Raw genomic sequence first — 20,790 nt, 5'->3', positions numbered from 1 at the left:
ATTTATTGAAAAAGATTGTATATTTAGTTCGGTAAACCGTGTGAAATGTTGGAGAACCGAAATTTCGCTGCGGTTTTACCGTATTAACATCCATAAAGTTACCTCTGGAGGAGTCTTTTCGTAAGATAATATATAATTGAGGGGGTGACTGTAATTACCCTAAGCAAGAGAAGGTTTTCATAATTTGACCATAACTCAGGGGTGACCGTATTTGCCCTATAAATATTTAATTCATTATTGTATTGAATATTTTAAATGGGCATAAGCCCCAATTTGAATAAATTTTCCTTAATTGGGCCCGATTAAATATAATAAGGGTCCAGGCCCATTTTATCTTATTTACAAGTATAAATAATCCCAATCCTAAGTAATTTTTTTTTTGATAAGTAACCAATCCTAAGTAATTATAATTATAAATTTGCAAAAAATAATTTATTTATTTAATGATTTAAATTCAGAATAATCGGACAAAAAACATGTGAATATATGTAAAAAAAAGCGTGAAATTATACGCCGGATATTAACATAAAATTAAACCGTAAAATAAAACATTTTCTTAATGAAAATAATTATAGAAAAAAAATTCGAAACTTGGGACTAGGTTTCCTTAAACCCTTCTTCCCTCACTTCCTCTCTTCCCTGAATTGTTTCTTTCTTCTTAAATCTGTCATTTCTCGTGGTTTAGGGCTCCGGCGACGGTGTTCATAATCGAGTGACGCAGAGCCGACGATTTTTCATTATCTCCGGCGAGGTATATTTCTCACTGAAGTTGTTTTTGTTTCTGTTCAGATCACATTAGACTATCTGTTGAATTCATTTCGGAGGACGGAATTTATTTCCAGATTTATAATTAAGATGCTCTCGTTGTTTAATCACCAACACTATGTGAAAGATTTGGGATGAAAATAAGTATTGACAGCATTTTGAGAAGTGATTGTGGTTTTGATTTTTCCCCCCTTTGAATGATTGAAGAGATTCTGTGTATTTCATTACCTTATAGCCTCTACGCTATTTTATTCAGCTTAATAAACAAGAAAATTTGGTTGAGGGGCTGCTGCAATTGAAAGTATATTTTCGGAATTTGAGTTTTATTTTTCTGCAATTACAAGCACCACTTACAATAAATCCAGCTGGCAGCTAAAACCTGCTTGAATTTTGAAGGGGAAGAACTGAACTAGGAACAAGAAAGAATGGATTATTTCTTTTTGTTACACTCAAAGATCGTTTGTAGTTGAGACAACCCTTGATCGAGCCAGTGTTCGTGGTATGATTGGCATGTAAACAAGTTTTTATTAGACTCATTGTGTATTGTATATCTTCAAAAACCTATGAAAGTGAAAGTAAAGTGAATAGTAGAGAGGGGGGGGGGGGGGGGGGGGTGGGGGGTGGGGGGGGGGGCATACACAACATAGTAAGTCAGCGCAGCGGACTGTGAAAATGAAACGTGAACCAGGCAGTGGAAACATGCTAAATTATGTTTATTATTTCTTATTTTGTATCTTGCTTTTAACAAAATGTTGCTACATATCCAACAATTTGAGGGGACAAACTGATGCAGTGGATAGAGGATGAAAAGTATCAAAGGCTAAATAGTTTATTTCTATGCTACACCCGGGGAAGGTTACGTTGGCTGGATTTTTACCGTTGATCTATGCGCACCAACATGGATGTGTGTGTGTTTGTGTGTAAATGAATGGTAAAGATCTACCTGATGTAGAATAGTATAAACTGGCTAGAATGGGTTTGGGTGGGGTTTAAGACTTTTAAGTTTCGTATTCCACGATCTAGGCTCAGTACCATATATCTCTTGTCAACTCTTTTTGTTTCCTTCGTCTTTCTTCTATTGCCCAGAAATGCTACAAAGCCTGTGCAATGTCTTTGTATGCCTGTCCCGTTTCATGTACTAGATTGGCGATCGTCGACTTCATAGTTCATGTTTTTTTTATAATGGTGACCATAGTGCATGCATTTCTATCTTCTTCTTTATGTTTCGTTTAGTGCAACTAGAACATGTCCCCTTTTCGTCTCCTCATAGCATGGGTTATTTTATTGGTTTTAACAGATCTGAATATGTTATGCTCTTTTTTTTTTTTTTTTTTTTTTTTTTTTTTTTTTTCATACTATAATCATCGTATTTAGATCGGAAAAGGTTAATTTTCAAGTTGTTATTTGTCAGGTTTGTACTGTGTTAGTCTTTGTAATTGAAATGGGTTTCACACGAGGCATGAAGCGTCCCATTCAAATTCTGTACAAAAGGCTGAGTAGTCCAGTGAACTGTGGCCATGCTTATTCTACTTCTGTAGTACACACAGAAATCTCTTTTGCTAGGTTTTCAAGAAATAATTCCGCGGGATTTTCAAATTATTCCAATCCAATAAATGGTTTTGGGATATGTTTCACTCGAACTTACTCATCTGAAGTATCTTCATCTGAACAAGTGAATCTCATAAAACAGCTCAGGGAGAGAACAAGTGCTCCAATCAAGGAAGTGAAATCTGCTCTTGTATCCTGCAACTGGGATATCGGTGAATCTATGAATTTCCTTTCTTTTTCCATTTTTTTGGACATTGAAGCTGTGCATGCCTGCCTGCTTATATAATAAGTAGAAGTTGTGTTCGATTACTGCAGAGGCTGCACAGACGGATTTGAGAAAAAGAGGAGTTGTTCTTGCATCAAAGAAGTCTTCTCGACTTGCTGCCGAGGGTTTGCTTGCATTGGCTCAGAATGAAAAGAAGGCTGTTCTCGTGGAACTCAACTGTGAAACAGACTTTGTTGCTAGGAACGACATATTTCAGTCTCTGGTATGTATAATATTTGCTGGGAAAATTATAATGTTCATCCCTCAACTTTGCATCGATTTCACATTTGGTCCCCCATGTTTACAAAAAACACATTTTGTCCCTCATGTTTCAATAATTTAATGCCTTTGGTCCTTTCCGTCAATTTACCGTTAGTCTGTCAGTTAAGGCATTGATGGACACACGCTTGATTCCGTTAGTTCTAACGGAAATGACTAAAAGTGTTGAATTTTTTAAACATGAGGGACCAAATGTGTTTTTTGTGAACACGAGGGACCAAATGTGAAATCGGTGAAAACGCTATAGGTAGTCTATTTTGAGCTTCATGGCTTCAACACGACCTATAGATTCCATTGTCAGTTAGATCGAGTAACTATTTCTGTAATCACCGTATATCCTACTCTTTCTTCCGACTTTTTGTATTCCCTTTGAATTAATACTTTTTGTGTGCATATTGTGAATTTGTGATTCTTGTAGGCCTTATCGTTGGCAAAGTCTGCTTTGCTGGTTGAAGGTTCTAAAGAGCCTTCAGTAGCTACTCCTTTTAGTCCTGAGTGTCTGGAGGTTAGTAACTTTTCTTCATTACGTCTGAAGAAGACTATTAATGTTTATTTCCAGTTGATATTGTAATCATTTGTTTTTCCGATTTCCTATGGATTTACATCTGAATCTCTGGGCTCATTCCATTCTGACTTAACCGTCCATCTTATAAATGATGGCTTCCATTTTTATACCTTTATAGAGGTTCTAAAGTAAATGTTTCCAATAATCGTTTTGCTTTTACAGGATTTGAAGATGAATTTTGACCATGCTAAATTAACTGGGGAGAGAACTGTTCGAAATGCAATTACGGAAGTGGCTGCAATGATGGGGGAGAATGTCAAACTTGGAGGGGGTTTCGTAATAACCGCCCCTTCACAAGGTGTCCTGTCCACTTATCTCCATACGAGCCCCCAACCAGGTAACACGACTTCAAATTTCCTTCCTTATAACAAATTCTTACATCTCTGAAGTGTTGTTATGTTATAATAGTTTCAAGTCTCAATTGAAGTTCAGGTATAGGCCGTATTGCTGGTATTTTATCGCTCGAGGTAGAGGATAAGGATGTTTCACTCGATGCTGTCCAACGTGTCGGATCGGAACTAGCAATGCATATAGTAGCTGCAAAGCCGTTGTTTCTTACAAAGGAAGATGTAACTGCTGATGCGTTAGGCAATGAGAGTGATATTCTTAGGTCTCAGGTACTTTTTTTTATATTTGTTACATATGCTGATGGTGTTTATTATTATTATTATTATTACCTTTTAAATACGTAAATATTTGTCAGTTGAAATAGTCACTTCCCGTAACTATTTGGTTGGTATTATTATCAGGCGGAGAGTACAGGAAAGTCTCAGATGGCTATAGATAGGATCGTTGAAGGTCGTCTAAGAAAGTACTTTGAGGAAGTTGTTCTTATGGAGCAGAAATTTATCGTGGATGACTCCGTAAACATAAAGGTATAGTCAACTATTATTTTGATTGACAAAGCTTGTTTATGAATTAAATTTTATGCCATTTGTAATCACTACTCGGTGATTCTTATCTACGTTTTATGCAACTTTTGCAGACACTTTTGAATAATCTGTCCAAGGAAGTGGGGTCCACCGTAAAAATTGGGAACTTTCTCAGAGTAGAAGTTGGGGAAGGACTTAAAAGGTAAACTTTTCTTAAGCCAACATGGCTTCGGCTGAAATATTATTCGACTCGTTTTTTTAGTGAACAAGGTCGTATTTACTATCACCTAATGCTGTCTAGTTCATTATTGACATGGAGGATTATGTCATCAGTATTTCTTAATTATAAATTTTGATATATATATACAGTGCAGTCGGAAAAATTACTAATATTAATGGTGTTCTTTTCGACAGGCTTGAAGCTGTCGGTGGATCAGAACCTCTAACTCAGGCTGCTTAAAGGCTGAGTAATTATTATCTACCTGTTAATGAGAGGATCAAGATCTTTATGCAGTGAATGGCTGAGGGGTTTCGAAATGAAATTTTGTTTGTCGTAATATTTCGAATTTTCCGGAAGAAAATTAGAACTAGAATAATAAACCCTTTTCCCCTGCATTTTCGACTTGCATTCTAAAACAAAAAAACTCGAACTCGGGCTTCATATTCGTTGATTATGTTACGACACAATTATTGTCTGGACTATGTGATAATAAGGCGTTGATGCAGTGGATGAAATGAGGGGCTTTTGGTTTGATGAATATTTGATCTTTTTTTTTGGTAAGTAATAAATATTTGGGTAAATTACGTCCACCCCTGGAGGCAAGGTTAAATTACGAATTACTCCTTATGTTTGGGTAATTACAACAACTCCCTTCAACTACGAATCTTCTTACACACCCATCTTTGCGGTATTAAATTTAGTAGAATTTTCTAGATTATGTGGAATAATCTTTAATTTGTACCCGTTTTACTCCATCCGAGCTCCATATTTTGAAACAAGATGATCATAAGATATGTACCTTGGCTTGACTTATAAATTTCAGATTGTGGTGCAACATAAAATGTATTTTTGCATAAAACGAGTACAAACTAGAGAATATTCCACGGAATCTAGAAGATTATGTTGAAGTTGACACAATAAGGAGTGGATGTGTAAGAAAATTCATATTGGAGGGGTGGTTGTAGTTATCAGAAGATAAGGGGTTTTCTTGTAATTTGACCTTACAATAGGGAGGTTGCCGTAATTTACCCTAAGCATACAAGACAACGCAACTTCTACATAAATCTATAATTGAAATTCAAACAAAATATAGAAAGTAATTCGTTAAATTTTACAAATATTTGTAACATAAAATACAAGAAGAATTAAAATAGTAAAGAAATGTCATTTTCAATCTTCCCCATTTCCTTTTAGGGGTAAATATAACGAACGAAACGCCAACTGGGAATAAAAAGGGTAGGCAGGCGTATTATAGCATTGAGTGAGATCTAAATCTAAACCTTCACACTCACGCGATAGAGCATTTGCTGCAACCATACAGCACAGTTTTTTTCACACTCTCACATGCGAAATTCACACACACACACACACACACACACGCACGCACTCTCGACTTCGCAAGTAAAACTCCATTTCTCTGCGCGAAAGCCCTAAACTCGGCCGATCCAAATCCAGATCCATTGTCGGTGCGTTTCTCTCTTCACAGTTCATACGCGCACACTGGTAAATTTGTGTGTTCGGATGTCAATTTCACTAACCTAAACTTCTTAATTTCGTTCTTTTTTGTGTGTGGTGATTATCGTTTTTTTTGTCGTTTACTGATTTTCATCCGATGCTCCGCTGATTTTTTTTTTTCCTTTTCTGAAAGAATCGTTGGATTTGAACTGGTTTTGAGTACGTTACTGTAGATCTGTGTATGGGATTGCGTTTATGGTTTATTGTTGTGGATTTACTGCTGAACACTTGATGAATCCGATTTCTGAGCTTCTTATTGAATATCAATTTCTGTTTTTGTAAATTTTATTTTGGTGCTGCCGTTTTCCTACCCGGAGTACCGTTTCGAATTGTTTGGTATACGATTGTACGATTATTTCGATATGAATTTATTATGGGAAGTAAATTAAAGGTTGACTGAGTACCTGCTCGTTTTTTTGTCAAATTTGTTGGAGAATTAATTCCTGCTCTGTTAATCGGAAAGTTGTTATAGTAAAAATCAATTCCGATGCAGAGTCGTATAAGTGAACATATATTAATCTGTTTCTCCAGGTGTTGATCCAATTTCGGAATCTGACCAATCAAGCTTTAGTTATTTGAAACAAGTGCAACCCTAATGTATTTACTTTTGTGCTATTTAGAAACGATGTTTTAGTGTTCTCATGACTTATGTGGGTCTGAGAGGAAAAGGTTGATTTTACTTTGCTGATGGCAGATTTTAGCTTTAACTAATTAATGATGTTAAACTGGTGTGACGAGTTGCACCAACTGCTAACTAAGCAGCACAAATCTGCATATTTCATATCATATGTTAATATTAACTACTGCATATCTATATCTACAGGACGATAATCCACACCATAGTTAATAATACCTGAGTATGTATAGCAAATACATGTTTCTAAATCTTGTATGTTTCCTGCCAAGGGATTGAACATGATGTATTTGCAAATTGCAATACATCAACTAGAGAGAAATACACTAATTGTGTTGAGCTTTTGTTTTGCAGAACTGATCTGAATATGCCATCGGCATCAATTTAACTTTGATTCAGCTGGTTTGAGGACATTTGATCAGCTTTCCTTCGACAGAACAATGGCTTTGCCTTTGATTTCGGGAAGGAATTTATGCATTTCTTTCAGTTACTTGGTTCTCATTTTCCAAGCTTGTAATGGTTTTTATCTACCTGGAAGCTATATGCACACATATTCAACAGGGGATGAAATATACGCGAAAGTGAATTCTTTGACCTCCATTGAGACTGAGCTTCCCTTCAGCTATTACAGTCTTCCTTATTGCCAGCCTCCAGGGGGCATTAAGAAAAGTGCTGAAAATCTTGGAGAACTGATAATGGGAGATCAAATTGACAATTCTCCATATCGCTTCCGCATGAATGTCAACGAGTCTGTGTACATCTGCACCAGTCCTCCATTGAGTGAGCATGATGTAAAACTTCTAAAACAGAGAACTCGGGATCTGTATCAGGTTAACATGATTCTTGATAATTTGCCTGCTATGAGGTACACAAACCAAAACGGGGTTAAAATCCAGTGGACCGGATACCCAGTGGGATACAGTCCTCTGAACAGTAATGATGATTACTTTATCAACCATCTCAAGTTCAGGGTATTAATTCACGAGTACGAAGGAGCTGGTGTGGAGATAATTGGTACTGGAGAAGAAGGTATGGGTGTTATTTCAGAAGCTGACAAAAAGAAGGCATCAGGGTACGAGATTGTTGGTTTTGAGGTTGTCCCGTGCAGTGTAAAATACGACCCCGATAAGATGGAAAAACTCCACATTTACGACAATGTCACATCAGTAAATTGTCCTCTAGACGCTGAGAGGTCTCAGATTATAAGGGATAAAGAAAGAGTGTCATTCACATACGAGGTCGAGTTTGTGAAAAGCAACATAAGGTGGCCGTCTCGGTGGGATGCCTATCTGAAAATGGAAGGCGCACGTGTGCACTGGTTCTCGATTCTCAACTCCTTGATGGTGATCTTATTCTTGGCAGGCATTGTCTTTGTCATATTCTTGAGAACCGTGAGAAGGGATCTGACGAGGTACGAGGAACTGGACAAAGAAGCTCAAGCCCAGATGAATGAGGAGCTTTCGGGATGGAAGCTAGTGGTGGGTGATGTATTCAGAGAACCCTCACACTCGAAATTACTCTGTGTTATGGTTGGAGATGGAGTTCAAATTACCGGAATGGCAGTTGTCACTATCGTTTTTGCAGCTCTAGGTTTCATGTCACCAGCCTCACGAGGCATGCTTTTAACAGGGATGATTCTGCTTTATCTCTTCCTTGGAATTGCCGCTGGATATGTCGGTGCTCGAATGTGGACGACCATTAAAGGCTCGCCCGAAGGATGGAGATCGGTTGCTTGGTCAACCGCGTGCTTCTTCCCAGGAATTGTTTTCGTTATTCTGACGATCTTGAACTTCATCCTTTGGGGAAGTAACAGTACCGGAGCTATTCCTATTTCGTTATATTTCATACTCTTGTCGCTCTGGTTCTGTATTTCGGTGCCACTAACTCTCGTCGGTGGGCATTTAGGCACAAAGGCTGAGCCTATTCAATTCCCTGTTCGAACTAATCAAATCCCCAGAGAGATCCCTGCACGCAAATACCCCTCATGGCTGCTTGTACTTGGTGCTGGAACTCTTCCGTTTGGAACTCTCTTTATCGAACTTTTCTTCATCCTGTCCAGTATTTGGCTCGGAAGGTTCTATTACGTATTCGGTTTCTTGCTTATTGTACTGTCCTTATTGGTGGTCGTTTGCGCGGAAGTTTCCGTCGTGCTCACTTACATGCATCTCTGTGTCGAGGATTGGATGTGGTGGTGGAAGGCATTCTACGCCTCTGGTTCGGTTGCACTGTACGTTTTCTTATACTCGATCAATTATCTGGTTTTTGACCTACAGAGTTTGAGCGGTCCAGTTTCGGCTACACTTTACCTTGGATACTCGTTGATAATGGCGGTTGCTATCATGCTCTCTACCGGCACCATTGGCTTCCTCACTTCGTTCTACTTTGTTCATTACCTTTTCTCGTCGGTGAAGATCGATTAAAAACAAAAATCTTTCAGCTTTACATGAAGCACATTTTAGGGGTCTTTAAACTTTTGCTGTATCTTGATATTACTATAGAACTTCATATTGTGTTTTTCTTTTTTAGCTGCTTCCATTTCTATGTTCTGTTATTTTTTATATTTTTTTTCTTTTTCATTTTCCAATATTTCATACTGTAGTGTCTTGTATACATTATGCCAATTGTGTGCTTGATTCTTGCTATACTGTAATTTTATGTTGGAGAGCTGAGGTAGACTTGAGTTGGTAATTGTATAGATAGAAAATTACAACCACCTCCATGAAGTAAAGTCTAATTACAAAAAGACCCCTTCTTTTTCAGAAATTACATCCGATCCCCAACAGTTTGTACATTTCGTACATCCACACCCCCTCAAAAGGGTGTTAATGTAAGACACCTACAAGTTGTTGGGGTGGATATAATTATGAAAAAATGAGCGTTTTTTTCGTAAATAAACCCAAGTATTAATTTTGAAAGACAAACATAAATTATTTTGGTTTTACTATAAACTCTTATTTTAAATTTGGCACTCACGGAACTGATTTTATTTTTATATATAACTAATAAATTCATATATTTATCATGTAACTTTATCTTTGATATAATAAATAAATATTTTACTAAAAAGTTGCCAAAACACCATATCTTGTAGTACATCATTAATCACATGTTATTTACTTTTGATGTTTCAATCGTTAATTTGAAGTTTTAAGATAAAACTTTGCTTCCAAGTTAACAACAATCAGAAGAGTAGAGAAAGTCAAACGGTGTCGTTTGTTTAAGGTAAAAAAAAAAAACCTGATCATACAAAAACGATTGAGAAATTATTAAAGTCGGAGATGGCGAATCAATCGTCTTCTAACCCGATACTCTGCGCTTCCTTCAATCAAGATCACAGGTTTCTCGCCCAAACCCTACTTGTAATTAATTTTTTTTTTTTGTTTGTTTGAATTTAATTTGAAGTCGTTATTTTTTTAATTTTCGTTTTTTTTTTGTTCATCAGCTGCTTTGCAATTGGAACGAAAGATGGCTTCAAAATATTCGACTGTGATACTGGAAGGCTCCTTTATGAACGAGGTATGTTGTTGTATATTAATTATTAAATGTTTTAGTACTTAGTTTTGTTTCAGTCACTTAATTTGATGGAATCTGATTTCTTCTGATAGTTATTGGGGCATTCATTATTGTTGAAATGCTCTACAGATCAAGTTTTCTTGCCATAGTCGGAGCTGGTGAACAGGTTAATTTTTTATTTATATTTTATTTATTTTTTATTGTTATTAGTTATTACTATCAATTATTATTTATTATTATTATTATTATATGTCATTGCTTCAATCAGCCATCTTTGTCGCCGAGGAGATTGTGTTTATTCAATACAGTTAGTGGCACTTCTCTTCGAGAACTCAACTTCTTGACGTCAATTCTCGCTGTTTGTGTAAATAGGAAGAGGTAGTTTTTCTTACTTATTTCTAATAAATAAATACTTATTGGTTGAATTTTTCATCATTACTCGGCAATCGATTCATTGATCTAGTTTAATTGGAGATAAGTTGAAGGTGCTTTAAGAGAAGTTGAGCTCAGTATACTGGCTGAACGAACCGATTTTACATCCTGCCATTTCTCTAATTATTAACATAATTATCTACATCTTACTGTAAAACTGTTCACTGACTCGGTTTCTTCGAAATTTACAAGAATACCACTTAATAGCGTCCAAAAAAAGGTTGGTTTGACTTGTTACTAAAAGCAGCAAACTAGTATTAAAAGTTCGATTTGTTTAAGGATTGTACAGACGATAGTTATCATCAGTAATCACCAGGTTGAGACGAAAATTGACATGAGAAAGTTCTTAATTTTATTATTAATAAGGTTTTGTCGTGCAAATTATGCATCTCTATTAGCTATTCAGAAATTATCTCGTCATTTTTATTAGTTTCTTGGATTTACTCTTTATATGCAGATTGATAGTTGTATTGCAAGAGAAAACTTATATTTATGATGTTAATAGTCTGGAAATAAAGCGTATCATTGATACAGTGCCAAATTCACTAGGTCGGTTTACACTATCTATTTTCTGTTTTTCAATTGCAATCAGTTTCAAAGTTTGCGTTTGCTTTTTCCTCTACTATTTTCAGTTTTTTTTTCTCTTCTTTTTTTCTTTTTTTCAGGGCTTTGTGCATTTTCAGCGAGTATAGAAAATCCGTACTTGGCTCTTCCAGCTAGTACCATAAAAGGCTCTGTACTAATCTACAATGTTATGGATCTGCAGTCGCACTGTGAGGTGGTGTTTTAAGTTCTTACTTATTTTACTGATTTTGAACATCATCATATTAATTAGCTGTATATCAGTTTGACATTGCCTTAATAATAATATTTTCTTTCGTTTGAGAAGTTTGCAACTTTTCGTTAAATTTGCCATCCCTTTTGCACGTCAGTTATCGCTCCTCCCTCTCAGCATGTTGATGAAAACTCAAATTTTGTGATATTTATAAATCTTGGCACAGAGTCGATTGATTTATGGTGAAAACATAATCTATTTGCTTGCTAGAATGATGTGGTAAGTAGTTAGCCATGAATGCACTTGTTCTTGTCATCTCTCCAATTTAATTAGTTACGGTAAACTGCAGATACATGCCCATCGCTCGAGATTGGCTGCCATGGCTTTTTCTTCAAATGGGATGTATATAGCAACGGCATCTGAACAAGGAACTATAATCAGAGTTCATCTTATTTCAGAAGCAACTAAGGTAAATTAGCAAAAAATCATTTACGCTTATGTTAAGAGATATTTTCTTTTCGTTTCTCTGTTGTTTCAATCCAACTTCGGATCTTTTTATTAATACACATTAATATTATGTCTTATTTTATGATTTCGTTGACCCTTACTGCATTTTAAGGTAGAGATGCTTCAAAACGGAAAAAAAACGGTATTGACGATTAAGACATGTGAAATTTCTCTGTCAAACTTAGGAGTATTTTTATGAAGCATCTCTACATTAGAATGCATTTCAATGCCGTTTTGCTCGTATGTGATGTCTTTTTCTTGCTTCTTATATATGAAAACTAAACTGTCTTCTCTTCGTCAGTCATACAGTTTCCGTAGGGGCACATATCCATCGACCATTTTTTCTTTGTCATTTGGACCATCGGCTGATCTTCCCGATCTCCTTCTTGCAGCAAGCTCTTCAGGTTCTCTCCATATTTTCTCCCTCGGTTTGGATCTGAACGAGAGGTAAATTCTACATCCATCGTAATTTAACTCGGGTAAAAAAAAGAAAAAATATGTTTATTTTCTGCTAGGTCCGTTTTTAGTTTTACTAATTCTCATATTCCTTTATATTCAGCAGCAGAAAATCAAATAGTTTTTTTGGATCAATAATGCCTGGTTCTGTCACTGATGCATGGGATCCTGCTCATCATATTGTACATCACAACGCTTTTGCAGCTGGAGTTAGAAGGTTAGCCGACTTACAAAACCTAAATAAACTGTCCAATTTGTTCGCTTATCACATGCTGACTAGGATGGCAACAATATATCCTATACCGATGAATTGTTCAAAGGTTGAAGAAAGATAACCCTTCGAAAAAGAAAAACGCATATTTCTCGTTGTTGTAATGTGAAAGTTATTTTCTTTTCATCTTTCGTCTTGGTTATTGAAAACAAGATTATAAAAAAATGGATAATCTGGCTGATCAAAGTTCGGATATATTGATTACTTATTGGCTCTAATCATTCGGTTTTTTATTTTCTATTTAATACTATACTTACTGACAAGAAATGTTGCTGGGAATATTGATTCTTGAATATCTTCCTTGTTTAAAAGCTCATTATGCTTCTTCTCGTTTTTGCTTCAGTGATGCTGTAATTCGAAAGATCGAGAAAGCAAGCGGTACATCAATGTCTGAACCTGTAACTTTGAGGTGAGTTCTAACTGATTTAGGTTAGCTTCGATAACAATCAAGATAAAAGATCGCAAAAGATACGTTTAAACCAGCTTAACACTTTCGTGTAATGCAGTCAGAGATTCAGTTCAACATGTTGAAGATGCATGAAAAAACATGTTTGTACGCACATATGCGGAAACTCATATAAACTTGCATGTTAATATATTTCGGACAAGTGTGACTTTCGATTGAAGATCTGTGTCTGATTTTGCAGAGCCACGGTATCGGTGATCACATTTAACGGATACTTTCAAGAATACGGTTTCAGAATAAACCATAAAAATGAAGCTACGTGGACCTTGGAACACGAGTTTAATCTTCTGACAGCTGTCGCAGAAACAACTGCAAGTTAAATTATGTTGTAAGTATATACTTTTAGAGCTTGTACAGTTAATTAATCGAAAACTAAAACTTTGAATTCATGGCTCATATAATTTATATACGTATAGCATTTGTTCTGCTTTGCTCTCTGTCGAAACTGTCTTTGAAGTTTCTTTTGATTGTTTTTTTTGGTAACAATCATTAGAATTATTATAGAATATGTGGAAACTATTATAAAATTATTGTCACCAAATTGCATTAGTTATTTGTGGTGGTTAAAAAACACCACCATTTATAATAAAGGGACTAATTTGCAATTAAACATCAAAACTGTGTCAAAGTAAAATCACGTCAGCCAAACGAAGCCCATACTCTTACATCATAGTATTTCGAAGGGATCGATACAACAAAATCTGGCATTTCAAATATATATGGAACAAAGCGAGGCACACACCATTAGAGGGACATTTGCAATATCTAAATCTGCATATATAGAATTAGTACTCCCCTCTAAAATTGTACTCTAAATTCATGGTGTGAAGATTTGCATTATCGGGTCCTCGTCTTGACAAACTTGCCCCTTGAAGCCCTCTTCTCCATCTTCTCTCTCTTCTTTCTCGTCTTATCATCTTCTTCACCCTCCTGCACACATCAAAGATTACAAGTGAGAACCCTCGAGCATACCATATAACAATGTTGAAGTAATTTTACAGCTAAAATAGTTGATTACCTCGGAACCCTGTGGCATAAATCCCCTGATAAGCCCAAATAGTTGATATGCCGCAAATCCCGGAATCTGGATTATATCAAGAAATCCAATCAAGTTAATTTTGACTTCATTAACCATACAACACGACTGAATATTTTTGTGTGGATGCGGATTTTCTCATAATTATATCGTACATTTCTTGATGCAAATAGTTTGCAGCGGGACACTAAGTGAACTATAAGCTCAAAGATGGTGCAATTGTTCAGAGATATTAGCTATCAGTACGGTTCATGAAAAATCTTTTCAATCTGCAGCGACGGCATAAGTTACAACTCGACTGACAACAAGCAATGCCCTCATCTCATAACTTCAATTCTATTATTAAACTTATTGTCGTGGTTCAATTGTTGAAATAAATTTTGAAAACGTGGTAACTTCAAGAAAGTAAGAGTTGAACCAATATCTCTCAGTAGGAAGTGGAAATCAAACCCTAACCCTTGATTCGACTTAGACGATCCCAGGATGAACGAAATTTCTCCACAGTTATAATTTTAGACGACAGTCGTATGAATATTCATAATGTCGAACAAACCATAATTTACACTGCAAACAATTTGTATTGTTTGCTCCAAGAAGAACTTTGTATCTAACTTTACTTTTGTTTGAACAAAGGGATCGGAAACCGAAAAGCAACAACGCTAAAAGTAAACTTGTTTCGTTGAATATATCCATTTCTCAACACCATCATCACATTCAAAGCTAAAATGTTGAGGGATAGAAAACTTACCACCAAGTATATGTACCAGAATTTTTCGGAAATGATGGAGCTGAGTTGGACGAAACATGTAATGTAGATCACATCATGCAAATATCTGCAATGGAAAAATTGCATCTTCATAGTAAAACCAAGTGCCCAAAATTAAGAGATCGACAAAACAATCATTTGTGATTTAATAATCCATCTAAGAAATAACTCAAATACATACATACATACCCACACATTCCGCCGGTGCTCATATCGAATCCGCCATCGAGGAGATCGCCGTCGCCGCTATAACTGGGCTGGGCCATGGCGGCGAGCTGTTGGTACGGGATGACGTAGGCGAGCGAAGTCAAAATCAAGCCTGCCCAATGCTTCCACGTGAAACTCGAGTAGAATACCACCATCCTTATCACAAGATATACCGCCTATCGCCAAAATTAAAAATAAAATAAAAAATTCAAAAAAAATCAGCAAATTGAATTCGATCAGGCGATAAAATCGAGAAATCGGCAAAAAAAATTGGAATCCGATTGAAGAGATTTTGTGCTGTTACGTTGGAGGCGATGATGACGCGGAGTAGGGTTTTCATGTGGCGGGCGTTTTCCTCTTTGCGTTTCTTCGCTCCTTGATTCGCCATAGCTGCTAACAAAACGGCGTCGTAATTGGGTTTTGGTGCAAAGTGCTGCTGACTGAGGTGGGAGAAATGGACCAAGGAAATATGTGGTTTGTGAAATGACTATTGCACCCCTACCTCAATTTCTTCGTTAATGGGCCTATTTATTTGAATCCACGGGCTTGCTGTGGGCGGACTTCACGGGCCTGTATTGCGGGCGGGCCGCGCTGGATAAGCCTGGCCCGAATTTTGTTCATCACTAACATACAATATAATAGGAAAATTAATACTCGATAAATTAATAATTTTTCCCAGTCCCGACTTGATAAAAACGTACTAAATTATTAGCTCAATTATTTAATATTTCTAAATTAATATAATTTTATTAGTTAAGACTGTATTAATTTATAAAGATTTAACTGTATATATAATTTGCTGATTAAGTATTTGCTAAAAAATAAAAGAAAATAATTATTGTTGCTAAAAAGAAACGAAATTAATTGTTAATTGCAGATGGCATTGTCATGAAACATGGCTGTAAACCTCGTCAGGTCGGCATTAATCAATTAATTAATTAATTAATCCTTTTTTATATATATAAAATATAACTCATTAAACGTTAATTAATTCTTCTATCACATCTAGTATCTCCACTTGCGTGTAAATAAAAATAAAATATGAAACAGAAAAAAAGAAAAAGAAAAGAACAGCACGCGAAGCAAAGCTAAAAAAACAATTGGAGAGAAACCCAGATCCCGAACTCCTGTTCTTCAGCCACCCTCTTCAGATATATAGAATTTATAATTCTTCAGACATATATACTTGTAAATTACCCACACAAAGATTAGATTTTTTTATTTATTTATAATTTCTTCATTTAATTCATTCTTGATTGATTCTTGAAGAATATATATACAGAGTGTATCTATCTGCAGATTGTGAGTTTTGACATGCATGCGAGTATTTAATTTCAGTTTCCGTTTCAATCTCTCAAGAGATCAGCTCTTTACGAATTCTGCACCATTAATCAGGTTTGCTTGTTGACTTTTTCTTCTTCTTCTCTCTCTCTCTCTCTCTCTCTCTCTCTCTTTGATTTCTTGCATGCGTAGATTTGGGTTTTTTGTTTCTTGAATTTAATTGGATGGGGTGTTTGCTTAATGATGGTGATAGATTAATATTTTATTTTTTATTTTTCAATTTATGCACTGTTGTAGCTTTTAACACTTGGTAGTAGTAGTTGATAAATTTTAATTATTGAATTGAGAATATAATAAGATTAAAAATTGATTCTTTTATTGAATGATGTAATGTTTAAAAAAATTAGTTTGGAATTTTAGTATTGCCTGCAAGTTGAAATATGAAATAACCATAATTTGTAAAGATTTCTCCTTATTTAATTTGTCTTAATTGAATGCAGCTTATTTCGTGATTTTTTTTTCGATTGAAGAACTTCCGGTGTTTCGAGCCTCTGCAGAACAAATTTTCGGTGAATTATAAGTCATTGTAACTTGTAAGCATTATACAAGAATGAGGACAGTTATTTGGGTTTTGAGGAAATTTAGGCCAGTTTTTCAGTACAGAGCAAACTTTATCTACAATGGCTCTGCCAAAAGACGAGATTTTTGGCCCGATACGAATCACCGCTCTATATATAGCCTATCCGGTAGCACATACATTCATCGATGTAAACATGAATCGTACATGATCCACCGAGCTATTTCATCCGATGCAGCTAAAGTTACCAATAAAGGTTGTAGCATTGTTTTTTTTTTCCAAGAATCCAACTTTATAAGTTGGAATTTGAATTCACAATTTTCCCGGTTTTTAATTTGATAAATATATTTGATGGCAGAACTAAATAGAGGAGGGCCTCTCGTAGAATACGAGCGACGAGTTGCTGCTGGTGAACTTTTAGATGGAGATTCCTGTCAGGTATGTTAATTGTTAATTATTGTATTTTTTTGTTGATTTTAGGGTTAATTAATAGTGCTATATGACAATTTGTTTTTTGTTTTTTTTTAACTTCTATTTAAACTTAAATTACTATTTCGATACGTGTTAATGGTATCACATTCAAACTCAAGGCAATTAACTTGATCTAATTGCTTATATTACATGCTTGCAATGCATATGTATATAGCTAATTTCCAACCGTATATGAATTACGACTCTGCAGCTCAATACCCTAGGAGAGCTTCAAAGACTATACGACGAGCTTGTCGAAAATGCAGAAGATTGTCGATTGGATAGATATGCTACTTCCAAGAAAGATGGGAGGTAAGTTATAATCAAGTCTCTGTTTTTCGGGATTTAATGAATATATTATTTGGTGCGCAACACAATTTCTCTTGTCTGTTGTTGTATTTAACAAGTTCCATTATTTTTTTAATTTTTTTTTATATATATATCTATACTCTTCAAATGTGCGTCGCCTTTGTTTAATGATCGATTTTTTTTATACAGGAGTCGGTGGTTGTGGTCCCGTTTTATTCCCCAAACATCGTATGCCCCTGTTAAAGGACTTTATCTCTACGGCGGAGTTGGCACTGGCAAAACTATGTTGATGGACTTATTCTTTTATCAGCTGTAAGAATCAAATTTAAATTAACCCCCGCCCCCGCCCCCACCAAAAAAAAAAAAAAAACAGTTTTATCGATATTGTAATTGGCACGCAAATTTTGACAGACCATGTAATTGGAGGAAGAAGAGGATCCATTTCCATGACTTTATGCTAAATGTTCACAGCCGTTTGCAAGTACTACTTCTCTCGTGTTACTTTTCCCTTCGATTTTTAGATACGATTTTTGTACGATATAACGTATTTTTGTGATATTATATGATGCTATTGAAATCTTGAAGCATAGTGATAAAAAAAATTAATTGCAGAAGCACAGAGGGGTGGCGGATCCTTTAGAAGTTGTTGCTGGAGAAATATCGGATGAATCTATATTATTATGCCTCGACGAGTTTATGGTATTTTGTCGTAATTTTTTTTTTTTTTTCATTTTGTGGTATTTTTATCTAGTAAATAATCCATTTGATTATTTTGTTTAGAACTTAATCGGCAATCACTTTCGGTATTCAATATTGTTAGGTGACTGACGTTGCTGATGCATTAATTCTAAACCGCATGTTTAGACATTTATTCAGAGATGGAGTTGTAAGTATTTTTTTAACATCCTCATTCCGGTTTTTTTTTTTGATTTTGTCGTAAATGAAATGATTCGTTGCCCATAATAATATGTGTTAATTTTTATTTTGTAATGTGGTACATGAAAAAGATTCTCGTTTCTACTTCGAACCGAGCTCCAGATAAACTTTATGAAGGGGGGCTGCAACGGGACTTGTTTCTTCCGTTTATTGATGCTTTACAAGTATGTATATTTCTTCTCTCAAAAATATAAAATTATATATATATATATATATATATATATATATATATATATATATATATATATATATATATATATATATATATATGTATATATATATATATATATATATATATATATATATATTCGTTATTTATGATGGTAATGTGATTCTGATGTAGGAAAGATGTATAGTTCATCAAATTGGTTCATCTGTGGACTACCGCAAAATGACATCGGTACAGTTTCCAGATTTCTCGGTTTTTCCAAACCGCAAAATGACGTATTTACCCTTCCTTTCCCTTACAACGTACGTATGTTCTATTTACTATTCGTTTTTATCTTAATTCCAGGCAGAGCAAGGTTTCTACTTTGTAGGCAAACATTTGTCGAGCCTTCTTAAGCAAAAATTCCAACAATTAAACGGCGAACAAATAGCCGTTCCGCAAGAAGTCGAAGTTGTCATGGGAAGAAAATTACAGGTCCGTAACTATCTCGATTTTAAACAAATATATGTCGATTTTTATATTGAAATTTAATTTTATTATTTCTAATTCGATTCTCTTAATTATTTAGGTTCCTGCGGGCGCAAATGGATGCGCTTATTTTCCTTTCGAGGAACTCTGCGACAGACCACTTGGAGCCGCAGATTATTTCGGGCTATTTAGTGAGTCATTTGATATCTCGAGTTTGCTAAAATAAAATTAAAATTTTGTTCTTTAAATTGCACGAATATATCTATTAATTAATTTATTTTTTATTCTTAACAGAGAAGTTTCATACGCTGGCTTTGGACGGTGTGCCGATTTTCGGACTCTCTAATAGGACTGCAGCGTACCGGTTTGTCACTTTAGTTGATGTTAGTTATTCCTTCACACACTTATTAAACAAAATTTATTTTCTCGGATTATTCGATTTTTTTTTTCAAGGAGTTAATTGAAAGCAATTATATGTTGTGTTATATAAATATATATATATAGGTTATGTATGAGAACAGAGGTAGATTATTATGCACAGCTGAGGGGACACCTGTCGAACTATTTGACCGAATCGTAACAATAGCTGATGCTCAGCAAATGGCACCTAGAACTTCTTCGAGATCGAGAAAATCTGACGATTCTGACATTTGTGTTGACAATGAATTAGGTTTTGCAAAAGATCGCACCATTAGTCGGTAAGAATTTTTTTATTTTTTATTTTTTATTTTTAAATTCCCCCCCTTAAATTACAAATTACGAGTTTATTGCATTTAGTACTCTGTCTTTTATCAAATTGCTAAAAAAATCTTCCCGTGTTATTTAATAAATATTAGCTAAAAAATCGGATTTGTTATTTACAGGTTAACAGAAATGAATAGCACAGAGTACTTGGAACAGCATGCTGAAATTTGGGCACAGAAGCGGCTGTCTGATAACGAGTGACGAAAAAGCCCTCTACATTCTTTTAGTTTTAGACAAATTAATTATAGGTATTGTTTGTTGTGTGTAGGATTTTAGCACATAACATAATATTTGGGTCGATTTTTGACAGCAAATCGCGATTAAGAGGAGATAATTAGAGCTGATTGATTAATCATTCATAGATGGATTGAAATAAATGATACTATTTTGACATCTTATAGTTGAAATAAACATTGTTGCTGTATTGATGAACATGTTGCATAGTTTTGTAATTTGAAAAAATTGTGTCCTAAAATAATAATAATTATTATTATTTGATTATACAATTAGTGATATTATTGTTGTTGTGAATTGGATCAAACAAAACTCACAATATAAATAGTTGATTAAAGACGAAGAACACCCGAGATTACGTGGTTCGGATCAGTGTAATCCTACGTCCACGGGAACAACAATGGTGGCTTCTTTATTATCGACATTCTATGGAGTTTACAAGCACATAAATCAAACCGAAACCAAAAACAAACCGAAACGGAAGTAAGCACAAATCAACTCGTTGTAAG

The 20,790-nt window shown here is 35.1% G+C and overlaps 5 protein-coding genes across 8 annotated transcripts; 4 read left to right on the top strand and 1 right to left on the bottom strand.

Moving 5' to 3' along the window:
• The first annotated feature begins 384 nt into the window (after positions 1–384).
• On the top strand, positions 385–5,052 carry LOC105961407 (translation elongation factor Ts (EF-Ts)). Its single transcript, XM_012985633.2, has 9 exons — positions 385–751; positions 2,177–2,525; positions 2,629–2,801; positions 3,276–3,362; positions 3,585–3,759; positions 3,855–4,039; positions 4,172–4,297; positions 4,408–4,496; positions 4,709–5,052. The coding sequence occupies exons 2-9, from the start codon at positions 2,207–2,209 to the stop codon at positions 4,752–4,754; spliced, it is 1,200 nt and encodes a 399-aa protein (XP_012841087.2). The 5' UTR covers positions 385–751; positions 2,177–2,206; the 3' UTR covers positions 4,755–5,052.
• Positions 5,053–5,583: 531 nt separating this feature from the next.
• LOC105961406 (transmembrane 9 superfamily member 12) lies at positions 5,584–9,327 on the top strand. 2 transcript variants are annotated; one of them, XM_012985632.2, is made up of 2 exons: positions 5,584–6,017; positions 7,018–9,327. In XM_012985632.2, the coding sequence occupies exon 2, from the start codon at positions 7,104–7,106 to the stop codon at positions 9,081–9,083; it is 1,980 nt and encodes a 659-aa protein (XP_012841086.1). In that variant the 5' UTR covers positions 5,584–6,017; positions 7,018–7,103; the 3' UTR covers positions 9,084–9,327. The 2 variants fall into 2 exon arrangements, with proteins under 2 accessions (XP_012841086.1, XP_012841085.1); XM_012985631.2 differs by having other exon boundaries at positions 5,604–5,980.
• A 428-nt stretch (positions 9,328–9,755) lies between these two features.
• On the top strand, positions 9,756–13,513 carry ATG18B (autophagy 18 B-like protein). 2 transcript variants are annotated; one of them, XM_012985628.2, is made up of 11 exons: positions 9,756–10,000; positions 10,106–10,179; positions 10,269–10,342; positions 10,445–10,554; positions 11,066–11,157; positions 11,274–11,386; positions 11,733–11,852; positions 12,192–12,337; positions 12,450–12,563; positions 12,961–13,026; positions 13,265–13,513. In XM_012985628.2, exons 1-11 carry the CDS (start codon positions 9,942–9,944, stop codon positions 13,401–13,403), a joined length of 1,107 nt encoding a protein of 368 aa, XP_012841082.1. In that variant the 5' UTR covers positions 9,756–9,941; the 3' UTR covers positions 13,404–13,513. The 2 variants fall into 2 exon arrangements, with proteins under 2 accessions (XP_012841082.1, XP_012841083.1); XM_012985629.2 differs by having other exon boundaries at positions 9,781–10,000; positions 12,453–12,563.
• Positions 13,514–13,662: 149 nt separating this feature from the next.
• Positions 13,663–15,595, bottom strand: LOC105961404 (uncharacterized). The gene is made up of 5 exons (XM_012985630.2): positions 15,397–15,595; positions 15,075–15,268; positions 14,868–14,952; positions 14,102–14,167; positions 13,663–14,013 (listed from the first exon to the last, which is right to left on the bottom strand). Exons 1-5 carry the CDS (start codon positions 15,478–15,480, stop codon positions 13,921–13,923), a joined length of 522 nt encoding a protein of 173 aa, XP_012841084.2. The 5' UTR covers positions 15,481–15,595; the 3' UTR covers positions 13,663–13,920.
• Positions 15,596–16,081: 486 nt separating this feature from the next.
• Positions 16,082–20,399, top strand: LOC105961402 (AFG1-like ATPase family protein). Of its 2 annotated transcripts, none has more exons than XM_012985627.2 (15): positions 16,082–16,487; positions 16,874–17,206; positions 17,309–17,388; positions 17,633–17,733; positions 17,920–18,042; positions 18,142–18,211; positions 18,343–18,429; positions 18,551–18,616; positions 18,738–18,830; positions 19,010–19,066; positions 19,181–19,309; positions 19,404–19,494; positions 19,598–19,686; positions 19,808–20,001; positions 20,167–20,399. In XM_012985627.2, the coding sequence occupies exons 2-15, from the start codon at positions 16,984–16,986 to the stop codon at positions 20,246–20,248; spliced, it is 1,485 nt and encodes a 494-aa protein (XP_012841081.2). In that variant the 5' UTR covers positions 16,082–16,487; positions 16,874–16,983; the 3' UTR covers positions 20,249–20,399. The 2 variants fall into 2 exon arrangements, with proteins under 2 accessions (XP_012841081.2, XP_088681399.1); XM_088825273.1 differs by having other exon boundaries at positions 16,163–16,487; positions 16,904–17,206.
• The last annotated feature ends 391 nt before the right edge of the window (positions 20,400–20,790 follow it).

Source organism: Erythranthe guttata, chromosome 11 (assembly GCF_056151865.1).
Source record: "Erythranthe guttata isolate IM_541 chromosome 11, IM_541, whole genome shotgun sequence".
In the NCBI taxonomy this organism is placed as follows: Eukaryota; Viridiplantae; Streptophyta; class Magnoliopsida; order Lamiales; family Phrymaceae; genus Erythranthe; species Erythranthe guttata.
Note: the sequence above shows the minus strand (reverse complement) of the source record. Positions and strands in the feature narration are given on the sequence as shown.